General features: G+C 43.6%; 1 protein-coding gene across 1 annotated transcript in view; it reads right to left on the bottom strand.

The window, feature by feature from the left end:
* tenm1 (teneurin transmembrane protein 1) overlaps positions 1–25,874 on the bottom strand; it is a 172,042-nt gene that overhangs the window by 134,854 nt on the left and 11,314 nt on the right. Inside the window, exons 2-3 of the mRNA XM_062393798.1 lie at positions 22,956–23,227; positions 19,421–19,744 (exon numbers count right to left, since the gene is read on the bottom strand). Coding sequence (XP_062249782.1) covers positions 19,421–19,744; positions 22,956–23,172 — 541 coding nt within the window. The 5' untranslated portion in view covers positions 23,173–23,227. The remainder of the gene's footprint in view (positions 1–19,420; positions 19,745–22,955; positions 23,228–25,874) is intronic.

Here is a 25,874-nt window from a genome sequence, read left to right as displayed (position 1 = left end):
TGCTCTCCTGTATGATGCCTGCTGTGATACATAACATTATCTGTGTGTGTGCATGTGTGTGTGCTGGTTGAATCAAAGTATATGCCACATATATGCCAGAACACAGAGTACAAGCATCTACCTGACTAAGCCCACACATGCACTTTTAAGTCTTAATGTTTCCAGATGAACATGAAAGGGGCGTCAGAAGCCCGCCTTGTGATGCTGTGCCCTTCAGCCCCTTCCTCTAATCCAAACAATTCACTTTGGCCCTGAAAACAGGCTGCTTCTTTAAAGATACCTGTCTCTGTGGCTAAATATGATTAGCTGCAGAGGACATTGTAGCTCTCGCCGCGGCTAATACATTTAGTATGGATCGTCTGAGGGGGTAAGGATACAGCTTGCAGAGGGATCAATATTCTAACTCAGAGTGTGTCTGCAGAGGAGGAACCATGCTGGGAGATGGTCAACTGCTCTAAAGCGGCCAGTGCTGTTTGGAAGCCCCACTTGCCGGGAATCCCACGATATTGAACACTTCTTCAAAAGGTAATGCCTAATGCTCAAGCTGGGCGATGGGTTACGTTGAGTGTCTGCATCAGGAAAGGAGCTTGTTGAAGATTTGTTGTGGATATCTCTTAGGCTGAGAGATTATATAAGGCCAATCTGGGTGATTCTGTATAGTCTATAGTGCACCACTTATGACCGAAGCCCCATCGGGCCCTGGTTCCATAGGGCTGATGTCAAAGTGGTGCTCTAAATAGAGAATAGGGTGTCCTTTGAGATAGAGGGGAAAAAAGACCCAGATTTAAATAGCTTCATTTGCATGCGTGAATCCTTCACTTAAGCCCATTTGAATCGCGCACACACAAGAGCCGCAGCAGACACGAATGCACATGCGCGCACTCTCACACAAATACACAAACTAACACACTTAGCGCAGACACATTCTTTCCACTTTTTTTTCTGAGAGTCAGAGGACATTAGAACTGCATCTATTTCTGGAGGCCCATTAAGGCAATAAAACATTTAGGATCTACACAGAGTGACTCCTACTGTCAGAATGACCTGTTCTTTCCCCATTTCCCCTGCTCGTGTAAAAAAAGCTGACACGAAGCTTGTGACAGAAACATGTATTTGGTGGCGTTCTGGATTTGCCTGAGTGGGCCGGCTGAATGGGTTGGGGTGGAAGAAAGTGGGGTTGGGAAGAGTTGGAGAGGAGGGGGGGCAGTCATTCGCATGCCAAATGGCTCCATTTTGCTGAAATGCGACGCCCGCTCCTTCCTGACACGCTATAATAAATCTATCAATTGTGTGTGGGTGTGTGCATGCGTGCGCATTACGTCTGTGAGCACCATGCATGAAAAGGAAATTGGTGGCATCTAAACAGGAAATATCCCCTTCCTCTTCTCCTCCACGGACGTGACAGTCACAGTAACAGCAAACGGCTCATCTCACGTAACACAGGCTGGCATATGCCTTATAATGGAAATGCATTGTACCAGTGAGGGACTAACATACACTCATGGGGGCACACATGTATGAAACCCACAACCATATGCATGAACACACGCATAGGAGAGTATGTGGAATGAGTAGACAACCTTGTCTGCCTCCCGTCTCAAATCTATACATGAATATATAATTTGCTATCCACTGAGGATTAAATTCATGAAAGCAGCCATGCTAGCTACTTTAATGTGAAATGACAGGCTTCTAGGCAGCTCTTAGAAGTCTAACAAGCCTGAATAGTCGCTATTTCCAGAAGAAAGGGTAATGCTAGCAGAATGGTAGCTTTACTATATATATATATATATATATATATAGTTAATAAAGAAACACACAACCCTGAACAACCCCCCAGCCTGTGGTTCACCCCCCTCCCATCCGATTACACAAACAAAACTTGTAGGAAGAAAAACCTTTTTTATGCTCCAGCCGAAGCCTTGTGTTCACCAAGGAAAATGATAGGTGTGTTACATGTTCGCTGAATCATTTTGTGCATTTTGTGCATTTTACCGATCAATGCTGGACTTCAAAAACATAAAGTTCATGAAATGAAGGATAACACCCTTAATGGGAAGGTATTTTTGGATGATACATGAATTAATTAGACATGATTGTTCAATCAAATCAATGATCAACGAAGGCTTTTTACTTCCTCAGTGCATTAATGACCAGTGTTTTATAATGTGTGATTTGTGCTCTGTCTTGTAATTAAAAGAAGTGTTATTCTGACCACTCAGTCTCTGGTGTTAAAATCTGTACACAGTGCAGCTTAACTTATAATGGGAATAAAGAAAAAACACAATATCTCACTTTAACAAGGTATGGTCTTACTGAACACTGAACAGAGATCAACTGCAGTTAAACACTATATGTATTATGTTTATGACTTGCTCAAACTTTCTATATATTAAATATAAAGTCTGGTTTCAAGATGTGTAACTCGTCTTGATAAAACAGAGTTAAACTGTATCGTATGTTTATGTGTATGTTTATATGCTGTAGTCTACGTCTACCTATACATGTCTTATTTTAATCTCATCTATAAACTGTTTAAATCCTGGTGTTCAATATGAACAAACATTATTTCACAATAATAAGTGAATGCCTTCATTTTTATTCATTATGTTAATTATAAACCCCAATTCTAGTCTGCAAAGCATTTTACATAATCACCATCCATCCATCCACTTTTGGAAACACTACTTAGCTGATGTGTCCACCTCTTACAAACATGAATTACTTTCAAAGAATTTGCTGTCTGACATTAATTATTTACATGAAGAAAATCATCTTGTTTTCTCTGATGATGTGGACGGTGCTCTGTTAAATTACAATCGGGGTCTTTTCCAAGAAGCAGCTTTATGTGGGTCATGGGAATAAAGTCTATGTCTTTATGATTTCATTGAGTAAAAGCTGGAACCATGCACAGCAAATCTCAAACTAGCCTGTTCTGGGGTTGACTCAGCTGATTTAACAGCGTCATGCACAAATAAACGCATAGTGTTAAAAAATTGAATAGTGAAACTACAGTGAGCTCTATTGTTGCTTTATGAAAACATATAGATGTTGATCGTGTCAGATATAAATCACACTTGTGTGCATCCTATGGAGAGCTCTACAGTGGAAGCACTTCCTATTGCATGTGTATTGCTATTACTTCACCAAGTAGCAGTTATTCATGTTGTATAAACATAGAGAGGTAAAGTGAAATTACTTATGAATTACTAATGTTAATGGTGCTCGTAGAATATGAATATACTACGAGACACTTCTTGGCAGGAGCAGGGTTCCAAAATTAAACAAAGTAGCTTTTAATTTTTTAACATCTTCCCAAGCATAAACAGCGGTTGTATTACTAAGATAATATCTGCAGTAAAGTTGTATTTTAAAAATAGACTTATAGTTCAAAAATTGGAATATGATATTTTTTAACAACAGTATTTTTCTGGCATTGCACAAATCTAATAACAAACGTAATTTAAATATTTGTTCCTCTTGTCACCAATTAGTGAAACAATTTAAGTTCTTACCAATGTGTAAAACATGTGTGATGTCTGAACTGATCTAATTCATTGAACACCTATTTAACTAAATCCAAGTCACAGAAATAACATTTAGTCTAAGGAGGAGTCGGAGCTGTCTCGTCTGTACCATGTTCCTGACATGCTTCACTGGTGAACGCTACCGAGCGACAAGTCGGCTGAACAGCTCACATTCATTTTAAGGGTATATAACAGCAGTAAGATTTAAATAATTGAGACACTAAAGCTTTTTGTTAATGCTTGATTTGGCTGAACTTCAGATGGCCTTTATGTCATGTACGCTCAGCACTTAAATGTTCTCACTGTTAATAAATACCTAAAGGCAGCCAATGCAGAATCTCACAGTCTGTACCAAAGTGAAATAAAGTAGTTTATCTATTTTCAATGAGTTATTATGTTCTGAGTAAACTTTATACCCACAATGTATAAAGTATTTCCCTGCTATGGAGAAAACATTATCTAGGAGTTGAGCCAACATCTTCCCCACCACCGACCCACACCTCGTATCCTCCTATGACTGACCTGCTTTCTTTGAAGAAAGGTTTGCACTACAAAATATTTTCCCTCGGCAGTATCCTTTACAGCTGCAGTTTTATATCTTGTAAGTCAATGTTTGCACCGGGTGATGCCAAATTTACAATGGACATGTTACCCTACCTTCTACTTTCTGTCGTTGTTATTTCCCACCAATGACCTGGGGAGGGAGCAGACAAGCTTTGTGCTTCTCCCTGGTATAACATCACCCTACAGGGAACGTCCCATGTGCCAGATGGAGATGCTAACAGGACTGGGATCCCACACTGGCTTCCCACCCACAAACACTGCCAATTATGTTTGATGGTGTAGTCAGGCGAGCCAGAAGCACATACACTGTGTCTGAACGGGCGAGAGCTTTATCCCTCATGTGCCACTTTTCCTTCTCCAGTGTTGCACCTTAACAGACTGACTATTGATTTCTGCAGGCGACGCCATTTAAATTCAGATTTTACATTACAGAAGTCAAAGTTGGCTGCTCAGCAATAGTCACAGGAGGAAATGCGACCTGTAAACACAGTCCGAGGTAGATGTTTACAACCAGGAAACAGCCACAACACCTCCATTCAGGCTGAATCGGTACCAATCTCACTTTTAACTATGAGAAAAGTCTTGATCGAGTGTCACGAGGGTTCCATCGTATTACATTTTTTGGCACAACATGAACCTCTCCTGTGTACTGCCATGCGAGTGTGTTCGCTGTTTTGGTGTGTTGACTGTGAAAACGAATTTCCTCTCTGAGGATAATAAAGTACCTGTCCACTTTATTGAGGTGCAGACTTGTCAATAATATGCGCGCAGATATGTTTTCTCAATGTGCCCCACTGCAGCACTAGGGACTTGTCAATATCCCACAATGCACCTCTGACCTGTGTGCAACACTGCCTCACTCTTCTTTCAACTTCCGATGGGCATTGATTGCCGAACAGCATGTGTTAATATGGCAATTGAAGAAAAGAGTGTAACTTTATGTACAGAACAGGGGCTTTGAGGGTATACAAGAAAATATCTGCGAATAGTTTTTCAGACGCAGCTAGCTCAAAACCACAGAGACATAAAAAACATCCTGAAGCAAGGAAGAAGAATTGTCGCTGATATTATTGTTCTCCAGATCGGAAAGTACAAAGTGTAAGTGTGAAGAGTATAACACCATGGATGTATGATATCCAAGGTGCTATTCTAGGGTGAAAGTGTGTGTTTGTGTGTATTAGTGAGAGGAGGCAGTATCTAGGTCTGTGTGATGAATCTGTTTCAGTGGCAAGCAAGGTGCTGTGAGCAGCATGCCGTCTGTTAATTCACATTCACCGCGGGGGGTTAGAGTCCGCGGCTGATGATACTCTGAGGTGTTGAGAAATGGAAGGAGAGAGGAAAGAGAGAGGGGCTGGACAAATGAACGGAAGCCATGTGCGGGGACAATGCCTGATGTCAACTGTTGTACGGACAAAATCTACAGTATAAGTACGACTGTTACTCCACGCTCGCTTGCTAAAGAAGCTGGTTCCCTTCGCGACTGCACCCCAAGTAGACAATATCTATGAAGAACCTATTTAATATTGAATATGAAAACCCAAAAGTCTACACATTTGCTAAACGCTGCAGGATGGAGGAATCAGCGTTACGGCAGAAATGTTTAATCCCTACATGCTCGGGTGAGAAGCCACTCTATGCTGGTATAAGTAAAATTAGCTGGAGCAGCGATCTCAGCTGGAGAGGTTTTGATCTCCGAGTCTTCATGTCTTCATTAAAGTATTAACCGATGATTGCAGCAGCACCAACCAGCCGTGTTTATTTCAGCAACGATTATAGCCCGTGTTACATCCACGCAGTCCTAACCTTCGCCTGCGATAAACCTCCCCATGCGCAGTCGCCTCTCTCGTCCGTGCAACAGCCACGAGTGCATTAATCATATAGATCTCCTCCTCCTCCTCCTCCTCCTTGTTTTCCCTCTCTGCCTCTGGCCAAAAAATAACCAGTGATTGTGCATCACCCTGCCCTGCATTCATTCCACTAATGTAGCATATGACTGCGGTAACACGTTTGATGCATGGCATGTCTCACCCACTCGCTCCCTCGCCTTCCCCCCTGCCTGAGATATCAGGCCAAATCCATTCAACTAAGACAGGCAAGATGTAAATAGCTCTTGCATGAGCCCTCCCCACTCAAGATCACACCACAGGGAAAAAAGCAGCATTGCCCATGGAGTGAAAAAAAAAAGAGTGTAGTTAGACACCAAGAACATTTATATTTAGTTGGTGTTCGGATCCCTTTGTGATGTGCAGGTAGAGTCCTGGTTTATAGTTGTCGCCACCCCTCCGGTCGCTGTCTTGTAAAGCAGAGGAAAAAGATCCTGCTGCGTCACCCGCATCACATAAATCAGGCATGAAAGCATAATGGTGAGAATTTGACTGAGGCCAAACGGGGGCAAGGACAGACATATGAGATATTACTCTTGCTCTTTCTTTCTCCCTCGGTTTCCTCCAGTTGGAGTGCTGACCCATCTCTGATGCTGACCCCAAAAAAAAGACTAGACAGAGGAGCCGCATCCACCTATTGTCGGCAGCACACCCCATTATCTCTCTCTGCCTCGCTCAGCAGCCACGAAAGGGGTCGCCTCGTGTATCCCCGAGGTGATCATCACTCAACACTTCACACACAGGCTACACTCATTTCTGTGTGTTCCCAAATCAAGGATGTTCCCTATTCAGGCGGGGCTGCAGTCACTCGCTTTATTCCAACACAGGGAACAAAAAACAATAACGGATGAATGTACCGTGAATGCAACACCCGTTCCTCCAGGGAGGGAACAAGACCTTAAGAACTGGTGGAGCATATCCACTCAGTCTGAGACCTACAGATGCGTCGTGCTGTGAATAGATCATAGTGCAGCCTGAGGTTACAGAGGGACAAAAGGGGAACCAGCCACTGACACCTCCTGTTACACCAGAATTAGCAGGTGTATGCATGTTTTTTAAATGTGGTTAAACCCGCTTAAAAAGGCCAATCGCCTTCTTTCCCATTACCAGAAGAGAAGTAGGCTTTCCTGTTTTTTTTTATCCCAGTGTGTCATGTACAACGTCAACAACGCACTGTAAAACTGAGGCACTCTCTCACCTCTCTGTCTCGCCAAATTAGCTCTTTCCCCCGGGTGTCATGTTTCCTTCACTGATGATCAGAGCTGGAGCAAATATCCTGCCTGCATCCATGCTGTGTGCAAGGATACAAGGCTTCGTCCACATGGTGAAAAACATTGATATATATCGTTATATCACACCCATTAACTCATGGGGACATGATAACGTGCAGTGTTGAGGAGCTGGTCTGGATAATGGTAAAAGCTCTGTACTTAATCCTCATCTGTTTCTTTTTTTTAAGCAAAAGATACTCTATGGAAATATTTGTAATGAAACATTTACGAAGTATGGTTGAAACCTATGTTGTAGTTAAAAAGTAAGTTTTAGGATCTATATCTACATATACAACAGGTCCAAATACTTGAACTGTTCAATGGACTGAGCTGTTTATGACCTGACCCTTTTTATCACTCATTTACTCTCCAAAGAACTGAATGTATGCTCATCACCAAAGGAAACGTATGTAAATCAGTTGTCTGTGGTTAGATTCCTCTCTCTACCGGCGCCTACCAGTCTGAACTGGTTCTGAGAGATAGCCTTAGTCCTCCTACATAAAATCCTTCCATTTGACTGTCCTGCATCTTCACTTTGAGATCCTTGTGACTCTCTGTGTTAATCCTTTCTGCAGAAAGGCCCTATTAAATACACAAAGACAAATTTGGTGTTTCCAGCCTCATGTATTTCCAGATTTCCATCACATTTTTAAATAAGTATGAAGTATGACAAAAAAGCAGCCAATGCAGAATATGAAAGATAAGTCTGATTAGTCAGTTCATAAATATATTATTTTATAGCCCTACATTAAGTGCATACCTTGGACAGGGTTTTAGTTTTAAAACGATTCAATTGACATTCACAAGGACACCGACTAAAAGAGATAACATTAACATAACTGAACTAACTTACAATATCTTTCGATAATACGTCTGCAATTCTTATTATTGTTATTTGACTGCCAAGGCAACTGTAACTAAGGGGCGATGGTTTCTACCTTGAGGTTGGAGACAATGTGCCTCCTTACTTCAACAAGCACAGAGTAACAGAAGGGCTATTATCAAGGCTACAGCCCATAAACTCAGGCCCCTCTGAGTGAAATTAAGTCCACTCATTCATGATATACCTAACAATCACTAGCAGCAGATTTACTTATTTGAATAAGTTGTGTTTTTCCCTGCCTACCTTTCTTTTCAATGATGGCCTGTTATATCTTTATTACAATGCTACTTGCAATCATGATTCGCATTGAGGTAATCTACTTTTTTCGATATATTCTATGGAGTCAGCTAAACCCGAGAATGTAGCAGTAGGTGTAAAGTAAAGGTTTGCCTGAGTCAACACAAGTCTCCTCTGTGTTGTATGTGTGTGTGTGTGTGTGTGTGTGGGTGGGTTGGTGTGTGTGTGTGTGTGTGTGTGTGTGTGGGGGGGGGGTGTTTGTGTAGTGTTTGCCACAGCCAGCAGTGAATATTATCCACCTTGGCCAGGCTCACTGCCTCGGCTGGTGTTGATCTAATTCAACTAGTACGCACACATTGGAAAAAACATCTGTTTGGAGCAAAACGCACGTGCACACACATAAATACAACGTGCACAATTGCTTGGAAGCGCACAGAGACAGGCAAACACGGCATGATCATCAACACACACACACATGAACAGACTCACCCCACCCACCAGACATGCACGCACGTAAACACTATCTGGAAAATAACATTTTGAGCATCTGGTTGGACCAGCGCAAGCATATTGAGTCTTTGTGAAATACTGGCAAGAGCCCTGCATTGGCCACGAGGAGCCGGTCCACTGCAACAGGATGACCGGGTGACCGAGCAGCAGTACCAAGCAATCATCTGCTCGCCTCACACACACACACACACACATGTTTCGATACATACTCTTTCAAGCTCAGATAATGCCATGTAACACCACCCGTCTCCCAAGCCACCCTTAAACTGCTCAGGCTTGAAGCGGCATTCTGAAGCATTTTAAGATGCTGTTTATTTAACGGCGTGATTATCTATCTGATGTTACGGTGATCTGTCTCCCAAACTGACTGGGTGCGCTATTACCGGCCTCTCCTCTGGCACAGGTGGCAGCTGCTCAGAGGACACGCAAAAACAAAAGGAAATAAGAGGAAAAAAAGATGCTTATGATGTTTGTTTCTATTGTTTTTCATAAATTGAAACCTTTGAGCACGAGGAGAAAGCGGTCAATCGAGCATGCGATGATGAGCACTGGTGGGCACACAAGTATCAACAAAACATCCTCGTCTTAAAATGAAAAGCTAAAAATAAACACAGCCTGCGAGATGCGGCTTGGGATGAATCCATATATTGTAAATGTGAAGGCGATGTCTTGTGCCTATCTGTCATGTCTCATCTTAACAAATGTACCTCTTCAGGGAGCGCCAGTTGAGCATTTAGCAAGTACATACATCACATCAATGTCACTTTGACAAAAGCACCACATTTGTATGGCTGATGGCATAGTTGCTGGCTCGTGTGTGGGATTGTGTGGGATGGGTGTGCATAGAAGGAAAGATAGAAAGACAATGACAGAAACGAGAGAGAGAGAGAGAGAGGGGGGGGGGGGAGCAGAGAGATAAAGAGAGAGGGGGCAGAGAGAGTTAAGCCAAGGCCTGCAGGAGTTTCCAGTTATTTACATATGCAGATTCTGGTCACCCCAGATCCCTACCCTCATCAAGCGAAGCCAATTAAAACTCTCTTCATTTAATGTTTACCTTAATTAACCGTAACAATTAATGGCTTTCCAAAGTCCTATTGTGGCTTTTTCAATTAAAAACTGCCGGTGACAAAGGTTGCAATCTAATACAATAAATCACACAAACAATTCTCCAGTGAGCACAACAAGACCATCCTAGGGCAAAGTGACTTAATGAAAGAGACTCATGTTTCAATCACTTTTTTGTGTATTTTATTTTTCAGATCTTTCAATCAATAAATGAAATTGTATTTGAATAGCTCTTATCCACAAATAGGGGACATTCCCTGAACTCAACTCTTGACTATTGTGGGAGATCCCTTTCTGGAGACGCAAGTGCAAAATATATTTTGTGTAATAGGGCACATGAACAAAATAATGATATGTTTCTAACATAAATTGAGCGGTGTATCAATGATTAAATGTTTAAAGTATTTATACATTTTAATAGTAGCTGTACAGTCTCAAGAGGAGGAGCAGGTCATACCATAACCAGAAGGTCGGCTGTATCGGCAGTGTGTAAGTGTATGATGGAGGAGGTGCAGCACGTAGATGCACTGTACGAATGGGTGTGAATGGGTGAAAAAACAGAGCTGTAAAGTGCTGTGATTGTGGTGTGTGGGCTGAGTCTGTGTATGTGTGTGTGGATGCTCATTCCTTGTTTGTGTGTGCTTTGATTGGTCATCAAGACAAGACAACGTGCCAAATAAATACAGACCAAATACTGTTGGTACATGTGAGCCGGCATAATGAATATCTAAGAAATCTATTTGTAATCATATTGATCAGCTGTGGCCGCAGTTTGCATTGTGCTGAAGCCTGCACATGCCTGAGCACTCGCATGTGTGTGTGTTCATGTATGTACAGACACACGGGCAAAGTGTGTGTGTGTGTATGTGTGAGTGTGTGTGCACACGCGTGAGAGCAGCAGCGCTCATACTGGTCAGCAGATTGTTGGGTGAGACCCAGTGGACCATTAGCCGTCCCTTGCTGCCAGGGCTGAGAGCTGATAATGACAGGTGGTGTACGCACCCTGGAGGTCTGACAGGCTCAGGGCACCGTGCCATGTAACAACAGCCTTTACTACTGGCGCCGCGGCCGCGATGGCAGCCTCTAACGCTGGCACCGGTGCCTCTATGGCAGAAGCGTCCCTGGCAGTACAGCAACGACGACAGTGGAGCGGCCATTACTACACGCGGTTAAACTAAAATGGCAGCGATTGGTAATTGCAGGGACACCAATACACTGTCATTACTACCACCGACATCGTCCTGGCAAGTGCCCTCAAATCCAAACAGCCTGCTCAGCCCATCCAGACACACGGAGGAGGATATTGTGCAGAATATTGATGTTCTTACTTTTGTTTAACTTTCTCCATCAATTAGACTTTTTAGATTTCCATTCGTAGAAACCAGCATCTTTTCTCGGTGTTTGCACAGACACCTCCAGTACAATAAGGAAGAGGGAACGAAAGCTATGGTTCCCCCATGGCAACCATTTCATTGCCAATTCAGCTGTGTTGTAGCTGAATTTTCTAGCATCGGTCACAAAATCATTTCCCTCTGGACCCTCACACAAACAAACACACACATACATACAAATAGAGCACAATTCAGCACAAGTGTGTGTGGGCATCTGAGTGTGTGTGTGTCCATACAGACACCTTTGTGTCCCCCGCCCCCTCTCAGCCTCTCTACCCGGGTGCAGAACACTCTGATTTTCACTAATCTCTCGGTACACTCTCAGGGCTATTGTTTCTTTCGGCTGTGAGCGTATTCATGTGCCACTCACCATGCTCTCTATTCATGTTAATACTCAAACAGCGCTGGAAGCTAAAAAACTGTTTTTGAGCCCATTTATTCAACTGTTCATTTTGAAAAAACAAAACAAAGCAGCTCACCTCTCACCTCCCCTGTTGTGAAGGTGAACGCTGAACTGTGCAGAATGTGACCGCTTATTAAAATGATGGAAACATCACAGAGTTTATGTATACAGACAGCCTGCGAGCTGCCAGCGGACGGCACGAGATGAAAGCTTGGGCTGATGTTCTGATTTGATGACTGTTGCCATGGCAGCGAGATGAGAATGGAGGAGGGGCAGTGACAGAAAGACAGAGAGACAGACGGACAATGATCCTCCTCTCCCTCGTTTTTCTGACTCTGCTTCGAGAACCCCCACACACACACACACACACACATGAACACACATCCCTAAGCCCCCCATCATTCAGCAGTTCAGACCAGTGGGTCTTCTTTTGGATCAGTGAGCTGTAAAGGTCCATCATTAGGACAACAGGGCGGGGTCCAACCTTCTAACAGCTTGTCAAGAACAGAGGCCTGCATGGCTAACTATGTGATGAAGCCGCCTTTAGAGAAGAGGAAAGGCATGTGAGCGATCTGTTGGTACAGTAAAGCACCTGGCGGATTCACAGGATTTCTTCAGCCTCTACTTGACGGCTGAATGGGCATTTCAATGAAAACAGTTCCTGGCTCTAGCGGATGTGTTTACAGCGTTTCCTCTGGCCAGGCGCGGCACCAGGGTTAAGTTGATCATCTCTCACTCTGGTAAAATAGCCAGGGGAGTCCGTGTACCACTAGATCAACTCTACAACTTAAAGACCCTAAACGTTACAGCTCAGATGATCGATATGGCACAGCAATGTTCTTTACGAGCTAATAGACAAATCCATTCCTGCAAACCCCCCTGGGCCTCAGGAAGGCAAGGAGGGACTACGACTACATGGCTGTCTGCCTGGTGTTGCCACTTAGACCTCGGCTCGCACGCACATACGGACACACAATGGAAGACAGACACGAGGATGCAGCCTGTGCACGTGCATATGAGAGGTTGTATTGGCACATCTGCGGATGTCTCTGTCTCTCAGGGTATCGTAGTTTTCCCGACTCCATGGAACCAGCGCTGCCAAAAAGGGGATTTGTGTCTTCCAATATCAGGAGAGTAAAAAAAACCCACATAAAACCCATTTCATTCACATTGCTTAAATTATTTTATCTGACACTTGTGGATAAGAGCGCTCACATGAAACAGTTGTGATTTCCCTCACTCTATAATTAAAGGTCCAGATTGCCTAATAAATGTCAGAATTGCATCATAAAGGAGAGAAATCCCGAAAAATCGAAATCCCCCATCTGAAATCTCACTCGGTGTAACACCTGTTGCTGTTTCACCCGGTTCCATCAGTCTTTCTAATGGTGCTTCACACGTAGCTGTAACACATGTCGAGTCACTGCTGGCTAAAATTAAAACTAAAAGCTCAATCTCGCCAGGGTTCTCTGACGATGGCTCTCCAATATCCTGTGCCGCGTCTTCACTTGCCAGGGAGCCTCTCCGTCTTCCCGTCTTCCCTGCGCCCTCTCTTTGTCTTTCTTTCTGCTGCATGCTCGCTCATTAAACCATAAGGTCAGTGTTTCACTCCACTCTCCAGCCCTTTGTCTTTATGCCCTCGCTAACCTTCTGCAACACTTACTTGAACACAGCTTGGCCAAACTTGACTGCAAAACTTTGGCACATCATTATAAAAATAATGGAGCGTGTTTATAAAGGATATGAGGGGCCCTCTATGACATTGCCCAGTCCCCCAGGCCCTCAAACAACCTAGTTTATGGCCGGCATGTAACATTTATGTTTAAGGTAACATTCATGCTTGTCTTATTTCAAGGTAAGGACAACAGCTACACTGAGGAATTTTTTTTTATTTTAAATGACTTTATTTGAAGGTCTAATAGCAGCAATCTATTTTGGGGGTAATATGGCTCATTTAGTGTTGGTAAGTATAAACCTGGCAGGCATCTACTCTGTTGCAGAGTTACTTTCACACTCATTCAAGGTGGAGAACATTCATTTAGCTTATCCTTCATTTACTGGACAAGCATATTAATAGGAGTGGAAATTACTGGGGACACGAAATGAAAAAAATAAAAGCTTGTCAGCCCCTTTCCCGACACTGTCAAAAGAGCTCAACAGTGTGGTTCGAGGGGTCAATAGAGATTTTGATTATCAGCCATAATAATTGAACTATCCAACTTTGTAAAAGCTATGATTCTGTGAAAATGTTTTATTATGCTCCTGTAGAGGCCACAGGTCTGTATTATATCAAGTGTGTTTAAAGTAAAACATGGTTTATTTGCAATGTCGACGAGAGGTACTACACTTTCCAAAAACCTCACGAGTAATAGCAACATCTCTGATTGGTGAAGGTGGCTGTAACCATGGAAATGTTCACCACAATCATGAAAGTCATGTCGGCTGTGATCGGATCGTTCGGTGTTACATTACATTTACAACCATGCTGCAGTTTTTTGGAATGATGAGGAAAAGAGCCCAAAGGATTACTACGACTACTACTACTACTACTACTACTTATATTACTAATACAACTACTGACACCAACTGCAATATATTGTAACAATATATAAACACAAAATGTAATTCAGGGAGAGGCACACTGGAATTAATCGGAAAAGGATAATTCACAATGGTTTAGGGGATACATAGTTGATTCAATTTGTTTCACTATTGTACCTTTATGCTTTTTTCCCATTTTCTGATATTTCTTTACTCCGAATCAAACGCTTTATAGTCATGATTCTTCTCATAGCTGGTTCCATTCTTTAAACTCTTTTAAGAAGGATTGTCTGAAACATCAACAGAGAAAATAAATGGGAAATTCACTTCCTGAACCAGAGCTCATCATAGCAAGAGGTGTGGAATGCTGATAGAAAACAAATTTTAAATGAGGATAGATGGATGGGATAATTATTCCCTTATGTACAGCTTTTTCTTATTTAGAAAAAATATTCTTTCTTTTATATAAATATTCATCATTCAGTCTTTTAAAAATGCACGTCATCACGTCCGAGCTATTTGTCTTCAGATTATCGGTTTGGCTTAGTTTAATATATAAGGATAAGAAAGAGCGACCAAAAAAAGGCCAATATTGAGATACGGAGAAAACTTTTTGTCATTATATCTGATAAGTCATATTTGCTGTTTTGCTGTCTTATGTCTTTGTGTCCTGTCGTGTTTGCAGTACTAACACAGCCAGTAGCTTTAACAGATGAGATGTAATGTGTCTTGATGTTGGGGGGGCTCACATTCATTCTGAAGCATGTTTGTCAGTGCTGCTGCTTTCATAAGGTTTGATTGTTAACACGGGGATCGTAAATGTGTGAGGCAATTTGAAAAACCCATTTTCTTAAAACCATTATCTCCAGTGCATGGCATAAATGGAACACTTAAACCTTTCTAGTATATTAATTTAGCTCCGTGATCAGACATTGAAGGGGAGTTGTCATTTTTTTTTTTTGGTTCAAAAAATGATGGACGTCCCGCGGCCAATCAGAATCAAGTGCTTACTCAGGCCAGGGTAATTACACAGACATTAGCAATTTTAGCACAGGATGTTATCTTCCATAATGAGAGCCTTTAGTTGCTGTTTGCATTCGCCTTAGAAGCCTCTGTCTGCTCGGAGGACGACGTATGAAAAGTGCAGTGATGTCAAACCAGGAGGCCTTCTGCTACATGCCGATGTGTCAATCCCAGAAGTGGAGGGGGAGAAAAAAGATAAGAAAAGACAGACAATGGGCTAGAGTAAATCTGCCACTGATTAGACTAATGAAAAAGTGGTCAATTAATTAGCATCTCATTATAGCACAGTGTTGTAACCCAGATAATGCAGCTAATGTCGTTTTTTATTATTATTGCACACTGCAGTAGTTCGGAGGCTGACACCAAATCTATCTGCTCTCTCTCTTTCTCTCTCTCTCCGCCTCTCTCTCTATCTTTCTCTCTGTCGCTCTCTTCACTCCTCCTCATCTCTCTACATTTATTTCTCTGTTCCCACTAAAGTGATGGGCATCGTAGCGACAGTGAAGCGTTGAAGTCAACTTTTGCTTTGGACCGCTGATACGCCCCGAAAAATATACAGCACACACAAACACACACACACACAAACACACACACACAACACCGACAGAAACATCAAGACATGTAGTTAACAGAGTGGTTCAGAGACTCTATAACATACAGTCAAAGCACTGATAAAAGGAAAATATCCACAATTTGCATAATAAGGAATCCACAGACCTATCTGCTGTTTACCATGTGAATGGCCAGCGGGATGAAGGAAACCATATCTCTGTGTTCTTGTATTAGGCAGTTTGAGACAGCGATCTGAGGGCAACTACAGTCCAACCAGTTTCTTTCATTACACGATAAGGAAGTGTAAACTGATACCTTTTTGTGGGGTGTTTTAAACAGAAAGACTTTCAGCACCAAAATATTGAGAATATGCAATATGTGTTCATAGAAATGACTGCTTGCCTAAAGGTATCCTCACCCTTAACCTAATCCTAACCTTGGCCTATCTTAAAAATTTTATCAGGAAGACAAGCCCGTCATAATGTGACTGTCTAAACAGATTAAGGTCTCCACAACATGAGTAATACCACACACACACACACACACACACACAAACACACACAAATGTCTTAATTTGGGCTCAGCGGTATCAAAAGTATGTGTATGTATTCCTCTGCCTTATACTCCAGTACATGGCCAAAGTACCTTTGGTCTGCGGGTGTTTTTTAATGGTTTAGTTGGCTCGGTTTCAATTAGGGGAAATCTTACTGCTGCAGCAAACAATATTTCAGACAATAATGTGCTTTCAGCTTGGGAAAGGCCCTTTCTCGTTTAATTATGAAAAAGCCGTCATGCATAGAGCTCAATTCAAATTTGCTGTGGAAAGATGTAACTTGCATGGACAGAGCCCTGACCTCACCCTCTTCCAACACCTTTGGGGATGAAACACAATAGTCAGGTTTTTATCACCCACCTTTATTGCCTCACTTATGCTTGTTGGGTTGAATGAGAACAAATCAAACCTGAAGGCTCTAAAATCTTGTGGAAAGCCTCCCCATATCCAAGCTAATGATTTGGATAATGAGTTGCAGGGCGGGTGACATAGTTACTGCAACAAACACTTATAGCTGTCCATATATTGTTGGCAACATCATGTATGGATGTGTGTGTGAGTGTGTACGTGTGTGTAAACTCTAGCTGAACTGCACTTTTCCTTTCTAGTGCCAATCTCCTCTGTTCTACCGGTGCTCTGTCGTCAACTCGGGGTGTTGATGCTTCCCTGAGTTTGTCAGCAGGTCTGACTGGTGCTCGAGGATGCCCGCAGCCTTCCTCAAGGGAGGTGTCACAGTTGGACATGCACCCCCCACCACCCTATCACAAGCACACACACACTAACATGCACAAGGGGGGGGCGTAAACAACACAAATCTTTAGAAACGTGCCTTCACACACAAGCTGAACCGCTCTCTACTTTACTTTTTCTTAATCTGTCGCGCTCCTTTATATTTTTCTCACACTCAAACACACATGCACGCACGTAAACACAAGAACGCGCGCACACAAACACAGTGACTAAATTGACTTGTCGGCTTCAATCAGACTGGGAACAAAAGGATTCCTGCCAGTTTCAAGCTGACATCATTAATGGGTTTGGGAGGGGGCGAGCTCTGAAGACAAAGGGAGAGCAAGGTCGGGCCGACTTAAAATGCACTTTCATTTTGGCAGGGACACCAGCTTTTTGATATCAGCCCCTTTATGCCAACGTCTTTTTTTGCGAGTGGCTCTAACTTTCATTATCAGCGGGAACAGAGGGGCATTCAAGACTTTGTTGTGCTGATGTGGAGATGTGTGACATTCATAATGTATTTCCTATTAGGGGATGGCACGCATGGACACACCTGGCCACGTGTCAGAGGGAGATGGACAGGAAGTGGATGAGAATAAATGAACGGGTGTCGCAGAGGGGAGAGAAAGATCAAATAAAGGATGCAATGCAAGACGAAAGAGACAAAAGGGGTGAAAGTGTGAGCAAAAGGAAGAGCGTGTTCCAGAGGCTCTAGAGGGGTCTTGGTTTGAAAGGCCAGAGATCATACTGTACAGCGCTTCACATACATATGGAATCCACACATAGACCAGCGTTCTGGGTGCATCGTACCAGTGAGGCCAAATGCTTTGAACATTCAAATCGGCTCCTCTAACTCCTGTGGCTTTATCCATACTCATTCGCTTCTGTTTCCTCTTGTGCATCTGCTTCCCCCCCTCCCCATCCCTCGTTTTCCTCTTCCAGCTTTCCTCCTGACCCTGGATAAAGATGGACTCCCTCATCTCAAATGGTAATAACTTTGGTCCATATGCACGCAGCCATCACAAATTGATTACTGTGTAATGCTGCGAGCGCTCCCCACTTCCCCTCACTCTCGCTCTCCTCTTCCGCCCTGTGATGAGGCACAAGGCTGACTCCGTGTCCAATCTGGCTGTCATTAAACAGCACCCCTAGGTGCGTCCCAGTAACAGGCACATCCCAAACCCTTCTTCCTATGATCCCTGTCTGCCCCTGTCTAAGTCTTCTGCTTTTCTCACCATCCTGTCTAACACTCACTCCAAATCAGCTTCTCCTTCACCTGTTTTACCCTGAACCACTCATTCCCTTTTATCCTCATTCTAATTATACCATTACATTACCATTTCTATTCTCTCATTAGCATTTCTTTCTCTCCCTCTCTCTTATTATTCTTCTCTCTAATTCTCTTTCTTTGCCCCTCTCTCGCTATCTTTCTCTCTCTCTCTCTCTCTGTGAATACGTTCCACCTACTTTTTGCGGCACATAAACAGACAGTGCCCTTGGGGATGGGTTAGAGAGCTCTGTCTTTGTTTGTGTGCACCTCTAACTAACTCTCCATCTGCAGGGAGCCCAGCCAAGCCCAGCAGTGCAAGACAGATAGCTGGCACCATCCCAGACTCTTCTCTAGTTGGCCCCCATATCTTCACCTCCGCCTCTCAACTTCTCCTTCCTTCCAGGGTATAGTCTTCCCACAGAGTCTGTTGTCAGCTGCCCTCAGGCAGCCAGTCAGGTACCATATATGCCTGACCCCTACAATTCCTTTCCCTCCAAGCCATTCAACTAAAATCTGCCTCAGCCCTCGATGGATATTCAATCCCCTTTCCTGTTCGTCACTGGACTTTTCCTCACAATCCATCCTCAGATAAACCCAGTTTCACCTCTGCTACGAGCTCACTTCATAGACTAAATAACCAATAGCACATTTTCTGTATTAAGTCACGTCAAAGAGCCTTCAAAGAGAGAATAACTTAAGCAATAGCTTTAGTTTAAGATCTGAGAGCTTCAATCATGTAATTGCCCAAGGCTGTAACTCAAGCCTCGAAACGAGTTAATGTTAAATGTTGTTTCTTTGCATTCATTGGTGGGAATGTTCTTCTCTTTATACTTTGAGGATATAAAGAGGAATACATTCAAGGAGAGAAGTGGTGCACCATGTTAAAATGCACAAAAAAGATTCATCATGGGTGGTCGACATTGTCTGCTAAACTCAAACTGTATCTCCCATAGGGCCTTTTGCACAGTGATGGACAATGCCCCCTGTGGAGTAATAAGAGACGGTTTGCACTCACCATTGTCAGGCTCGGACTTCCTGTCATGCTCGGTGTCAGTGAGAGACAGGGCGGAGTTGGCGCGGCTCGTCAGGCAGGAGCTCTGCTCGGACTTGAGGCCGTGCATCCACATGTGCTGCAGGCCGTGAGCGGGAGACGGCTCCACCTCGGGCTCCGTGTCCACGTCCGAGCTCACACCCAGGGAGTAGGCGCGGCTGTGGACGTGAGCGACCGGCCCGGTGCACAGCGCTTCCTCCTCCTCCTCCTGGCGCTGCTGCTGCTGCTGCTGCTGGTGAATGTGGTAGTCGGGGCTCCTCATCTGCCCAGCCTTGCAGAAGTCTAAATCTGCAGGAGGAGACAGAGACATGCAGATTAAAATCATATAGACTTAGAGCTGCAAAGCCTCTAAAGCCGGCGTGTGTATTTATTTGCCTAAGCAATTAATCTGACCAGGTGTTTGTTCGAGAGAGGCACTCACAAACCAAACACTGGTCACCTCCCAAATTATGTCAAGAGATAGGCTGTTATTTGGGCAAGCATTTATTTAAAGTTTCGCAGCAGACGCGCAAATCAAAATGTCACCCTTGATTTTTCTTAACCATTCGCAGTGCAGCTATATCCTGTTCAAGCTTCCTGATGTGTGTTATTGAGCTCAAGATGTATTGAACTGCTGCTCAAACAGAGCCCTGATCTCATCTATATTCTCTTTGGTGGGGTGCAGAGATCAGATAAAGATCAAACCTTATTAATATTGACTCAGACTGAGAGAAAGATTGAGCCTCACATGCTTTCAGGTATTAGAACACCCTCCAATCCCGAGCATTAACCTGCTATCTGAGAACATCAGATATACTGTCTCAGTCCTCTGGTTACACTTCAATTCTATTCAATTCAATTGAGCTCTAGTTCTTTTTTTCCTGCAGATGCAGTTAAGTAAATTTTCTTCCTCGCCACACAAGTTTTCTGTTTGGACCGTATGAGTGGAGGTGATGGAACTGATGTAATTTAAAAGAAATAAAGGCATAAATCAAAATCTATAGTGAAACCACAGTAGCCAGGTACCATAAAAGACTCCGGTGAAGGCTGAGGAGGGAGACAAAGACTTCCTCTCCTTCTCACTTAGTGCAGTTAATATTTCTGTTGGGTCAGGTCATCCGCACACCAACCGCAGTGTTTCAATAAAAGCCACAGTCCTGTTGACCACTCCATTGACCAGCCACGTGTCCTGCTGTGCCTTTCTGATGGGGTCAAGACCAACAGTGGCTAACACACTGTTCTGCCAGAATTAAACCGGCACAAGATTGGTCACCACTACACGCTCCTGTGTTTAGCTCAAATTGGCTGCAAGAGGGCAATTCAGGAACAAACAGGCCATTTCCTCGTGGCAACAAACATGGACGGGCTGTAAAACTGGAAGGAGCCGCCCTACAAATCTGGTTTTGAAACACATTTATAACACCAGAAGAGATTTTAGCAGACGGTTAGGGGGGAAATCAATCTTTTTGAATAACTTTCCATTTCCTGCCATTACGGTTTGCCGCTCCCGACTCACTTCAGCGAAAGATCAACAATTTATATATTCAACTCTGCTATAATACAAAGCATTTCTGATTATCTGCCAAAGCAATCTGGTTTGTAATTTCACTGTAATGCAGTCTTGGATGTGATGTAAGATGAACACATCTAAATTCAGTTTACCCAAGGGTGTAATTACCACTGGTGAACGGGGGGCAGGGTTCCCTCAACGAGACTCAACTACTAACCAGGCCTGAGGGTCCCAGACTGACAGGGGCCCTGAAAACTTGCCAAATGGTTTGTGCTAAATTAGCTGTATATTGTTGGGGAAAATGCAACAGCAAAGCACAATATCCATAAATGTAGGTAAAGATAAAGGGCAATAGTTAAGGGTTGAGATAATTTCTAATATTAAGGTAGTAAGTATTGAAAAGCATTTCAGATTGTAATTCCTGTGTTTTGTACGTCAAGCTATTTACATTGATATTCTCCCTTTATTTTCATTATTTTGGGAAACATGATACCAAGTTGTATCCTGTCTTCTAAACTGGTATAAACACAATTCACAAAGTCTGAAATTTTAGATCTATAGAAACATTTATATAATTTCAATTCAAACCTTATTTACACAGGAGATTAAATGATTCTGTAAATGCCTATGAACATTTAAATATCTGTGTACTGTAACTGATTTCTGGCTTTGTTAACAAAATGTTGAATTAATTAATCTGAGTTAATTAGTGGGAAAACACAAACTAATGAGCTGTGGATCCAGCTGACTTACTGTCCATTTATCAATTGTATCTTTGTTATTGAGGGAGACTTAGGGACGGGGCAATGAAAGTGATCATGTGGGATTAAATGGACAGAGAAGAATTTTTATGTTAGGGAAAATAAACAGGGCGAAGAGAAGAGAAAGGAAAGGAAAAAGGGAGGAGAGGGCAAGACACCGAGTTTAAAAGATGAAGGAAAATATGAAGAAGGCAGGTGGGGAATTAGAGGAGAAATGAATTGGCTGATCTTTGTCAGGAACACTGTAATCCATTAAAAATGTCACTGGAGGCTGTGTCCCCCCTTAACAGTTGGTTACTTAGGTAGGGTACACTATATATAGCTCCGTTGCCCAAAGATGAACAGATGTGCCTCGCAGAAGCGGCTGCCATTGACATTTCAAAGGCTGCTTTGGGGGGTCTTATGCACCTTGCCATATGACACTGATGGCAAGGGATGTTGTCTATTATGGAAATAGAAAGGCTGAGTAACTGTTGAAATAGGCAAGTGCCCCTTGACGCGGTAATGTTGTCCATCGAACATGATGATGACTAATGGACATCGACGGGTTACTACATGGCGAACAATACGACAAAATCCATAGCAGGTGGCATTCAAACCATGAAATCCCCCGAGTGGCCTGCTTGTCAGGAGTCGTAACTGTTATGAATGGCTAATGTTGCTTGTTAGCATGGTGGGTAGGTCTCGCCGAGGAGCGGGAGGTTGGAGTAGTGGAGAGACTACCTATTGATCACTATGAACCCTGCACAGCGGCGCGCTCCTGAAGAGGTGCGGCTCCTCTCTTAACACCACACATGACCTGCATAGAGGCCATCCATCACGGCACGCGCTACCCCATTTCTCCTCCTGTCACCAGCAGGGAAGAATTGTTCGGTGTGTGTGTGACATTGTTTATGTGTACATGTGCCTATGTCCACCTGTGTCTGTGTCTGCTAGTGTGTGGGCAATGAAGGGTGGTGCTCCATCCAGGTGAGGCCAGGGAGGTTTGGGGCTGACCTACTTTAGCTGTGGGAGAGAAATATCACCTCTGTGGAGAACAGGTAATTGGCTGCCTCCGACTGTCCTTCTGGCTCATTGTGGACTGCAATAGGTAATTCACATAGGCCATTTTAAAGCTGTTAGTGTGCAGTTGTGTGTGTGTGTTGTTTTTCTTTTGGTGCCTGACTCCATCTGCTTCCACGTACAGTTAATGTGCGATTGTGGACACATGTTTAAAGGTAGATACATTGACCCCTGACAGGCGCTGTACCTGGTTGTGGTTGGCTGTAGTTGTTCTGTCTCTCCCGGTGTGAACCCAGGGTGAGGCGCAGCTCGTGTGTGTAGTCGGGCAGGGTTTCACGTGAGGTGTAGGAGCGGTGGTGGGCGCGGCCGTCCTCGCTCTCGTCAGACGAGCTGGTGTAGGACATCTCCATTTCATGGCGCCCCTTCGGCAAAGGCTGGTAGGGTTTACTGTCCATATCCTCCATGGCTTGAACGGCTCCACTTAGTCACTCAGCACAGCTACGGCAAAGTGCACAGAGTCTGGAAGAGGGGAGAAAGGTGGAGGAAGGATGGGGGAAAGTTAGTTAGGTCAGCAGAGAGGAGAGTGGGATGGTGCCAGGGAGGAAAATGAAAGGAAGCAGGTGATTGGACAAACAGGGGAGAGGAGAGAAAATAACACGAGAAGTCCTGTTATTGAGCACAGTGGAAAAAATATTCCAACATCTGTTCATCCCAATTACAGCAGACATTCATAAACAGTATTTGGCTTCTTTCACCAAAGGTTGGTTCCAAATCAATACACTCAAGAAGGGGCTGTGATGGCGGCCATTATCTCTGCATGCGTTTTAAGAGAAATTGGCCAGAATCAAACACAGCTCTCTGTTCTGTCAGCTGTGCTTTGTTCTCTTCTACTACGAGAAGATTCATCTTTTTTTCACAGACAACCACGGACAAGTTTTGAGGATAAATCAACACATTCTTAGCCTGCCACTATCATTAAACACTGCGAGCCAGTAGATTCTGAAGTAATGATGAAACACTAAATGGCCTTTACTGTGTTATTGCCCTCGCAAATAGAGGAGTGATAAATCAGCTCAACTCATATTCCCTTGTTCGTCGCTCAACCACATCAAAACCTACTGCGATATGGTTTTACCACCATAACTAATGATTGATTGAAGCGACGATTAAAGCACAGAAGAAGTGATTAGAAAATGCTTCATTCATATTAGTTCTCTTTTACAAAAGCCTGAGCCCGAGGCCTTTCCAGCCTATTTCCTGCAGATATAACGCTTCTAAATGGAGCTTGAGAGGGTCATTGCTCATAGAGACAAAGTGCTACGGTATTGACCTCTTCAGGGAGTCCTGTAGTCCATATATCAAATCCATTAGAGCATGCCTGCTCAATACCTCAGAGATCTGCAGCACAGGGTGATCACCACCAGTCTGACACAAGTTTACAGCTGACCTTCCTACCAGTGCAGTAATGCTTTTATTCCACCTGAAGGACTCCTTCCCCTGGCCTCACACTAACTCCTCAGTCCCAACATGCATGCACACGCACGGTGCAGTTTGCATGGGCAGAGAGAGAGAGAGCGCCCGCTGACCCCTGACAGCAAACTGTCCAAAAATGGGCCAAGTCTCTCACACGTTCATCCCACACACACACACTCACCCCCTGCAGACAATATCACAGCACAGATGATCTGTAAAAGCTGTGCACTTGTTTCTCCTTCCATCTACATTTTGTCTTTTCTCCTTAATAATCGAAGAAACGTCTAAAAAACCATTTCACATCTAATTCTTTTAGCAGTACTGGTGTATATTGTAAGCCCCTAGGACCCCCTATATCCACACATAAACACACACACTCTTGTGGTTGCCTGCAATCACTATGCCTTTCATGTTGATTGGCAGGAGTTATTGCAAGGAATCAAAGCGGGCTATTATCTCAGCTGCCTTGTCAGAATGGGATTGACTGGTGTCACCTTCTCTCTGGTACGGCGAGGAGCGAGTGTACATTACCCTGCGAGCTCTGAGCTTGCTGCAGGCACTGACTGCTGTCTGTCTCTACAGAGGCTCTCTGTCCCGTTTCATGTCTGTCACACGTTTACACGCGAGAATGAAAGCATGCGATCCTGCACACACGAGCACCATCTTGTTCGCGGCGTCGCGCACACACACCACACAGGCCGTCTAGTAAACGTTTTGCATGGTACAAGTAGTCCTGCTTGTCCATTGACGCGTGCAAGGTGAAATCCTGGCTGGTTTTTCTTCACCTCCCTCCTGGTTAATCCCCTCCCCTCTGTTACTCCTCTTCCAACATCCCTCTCTTTTGTACCCCCACACCTCTGCACCACCTCCTCCTTCCCTCTCATCTGTACTCCTCCCCTACCTCGCATGTTCCCCACCCTTTTTCTGATCCTCTGAGGTGCCTGCGTTTAGAGAAGTAAGCCTGCTAATTCTAGTCCGCAGTGGGGTGCCCATTAGAGGGTTTGATTCGTGGTTTTGATGTGAAAACCTGAGGTTTGTTTCCTAAAGCCAAGCTCACTTCAAACAAGACACATGGGCGTTCTACAGGACAAGAGAGCATGTGCCACCATGAGCACAACAACAGCCTAGATTTGCAGCTGAGGAATGACCAGCTTGTGGCGTAGAGGTCACCGTAGCTTCACTATGGATTACTATTTATAGAAAACACACAAGGACGTCCCTTAATTAGCGTCACGGTAAAATATATTTTGTATAGCACCCAAATCTTTAAAAACTTCCCTTTAACATTTATATTATCCCTCTCATCATTTTGTATGTATGTGACAAACTGGGGAATACACGGAGCACTGAAGGATCCCTTAGTGACGCTAAATAAGTGCTTAACCGATTTCATCACCATGCCGCCAGTAGTCCGACTAGCCTTCATCATGTTCATGCAAGAGCCAAGAATGTAAAATTCATACACTTGAATGATTAATGTATTCCAACCTAGTGTAATAACCACAGTAATGGGCTATACATGTGGAGCAAAAAATAAGATCACAAGATAAAGTAGGAAAATTGAGACGTCTCGTGTGAGTTTATTTGCACTACAAATTAATTAACAGTGAGTAGCTGTGTGCAGGGACAATGTATGTATCTGTTATTGTGTGATTTTATTTCTAATTTAACTCTAATCCATAATTCATCAGTG

This window comes from Platichthys flesus, chromosome 8, assembly GCF_949316205.1.
Source record: "Platichthys flesus chromosome 8, fPlaFle2.1, whole genome shotgun sequence".
Classification (NCBI taxonomy): Eukaryota; Metazoa; Chordata; class Actinopteri; order Pleuronectiformes; family Pleuronectidae; genus Platichthys; species Platichthys flesus.
This window is presented reverse-complemented; position numbering and strand designations above follow the sequence as displayed.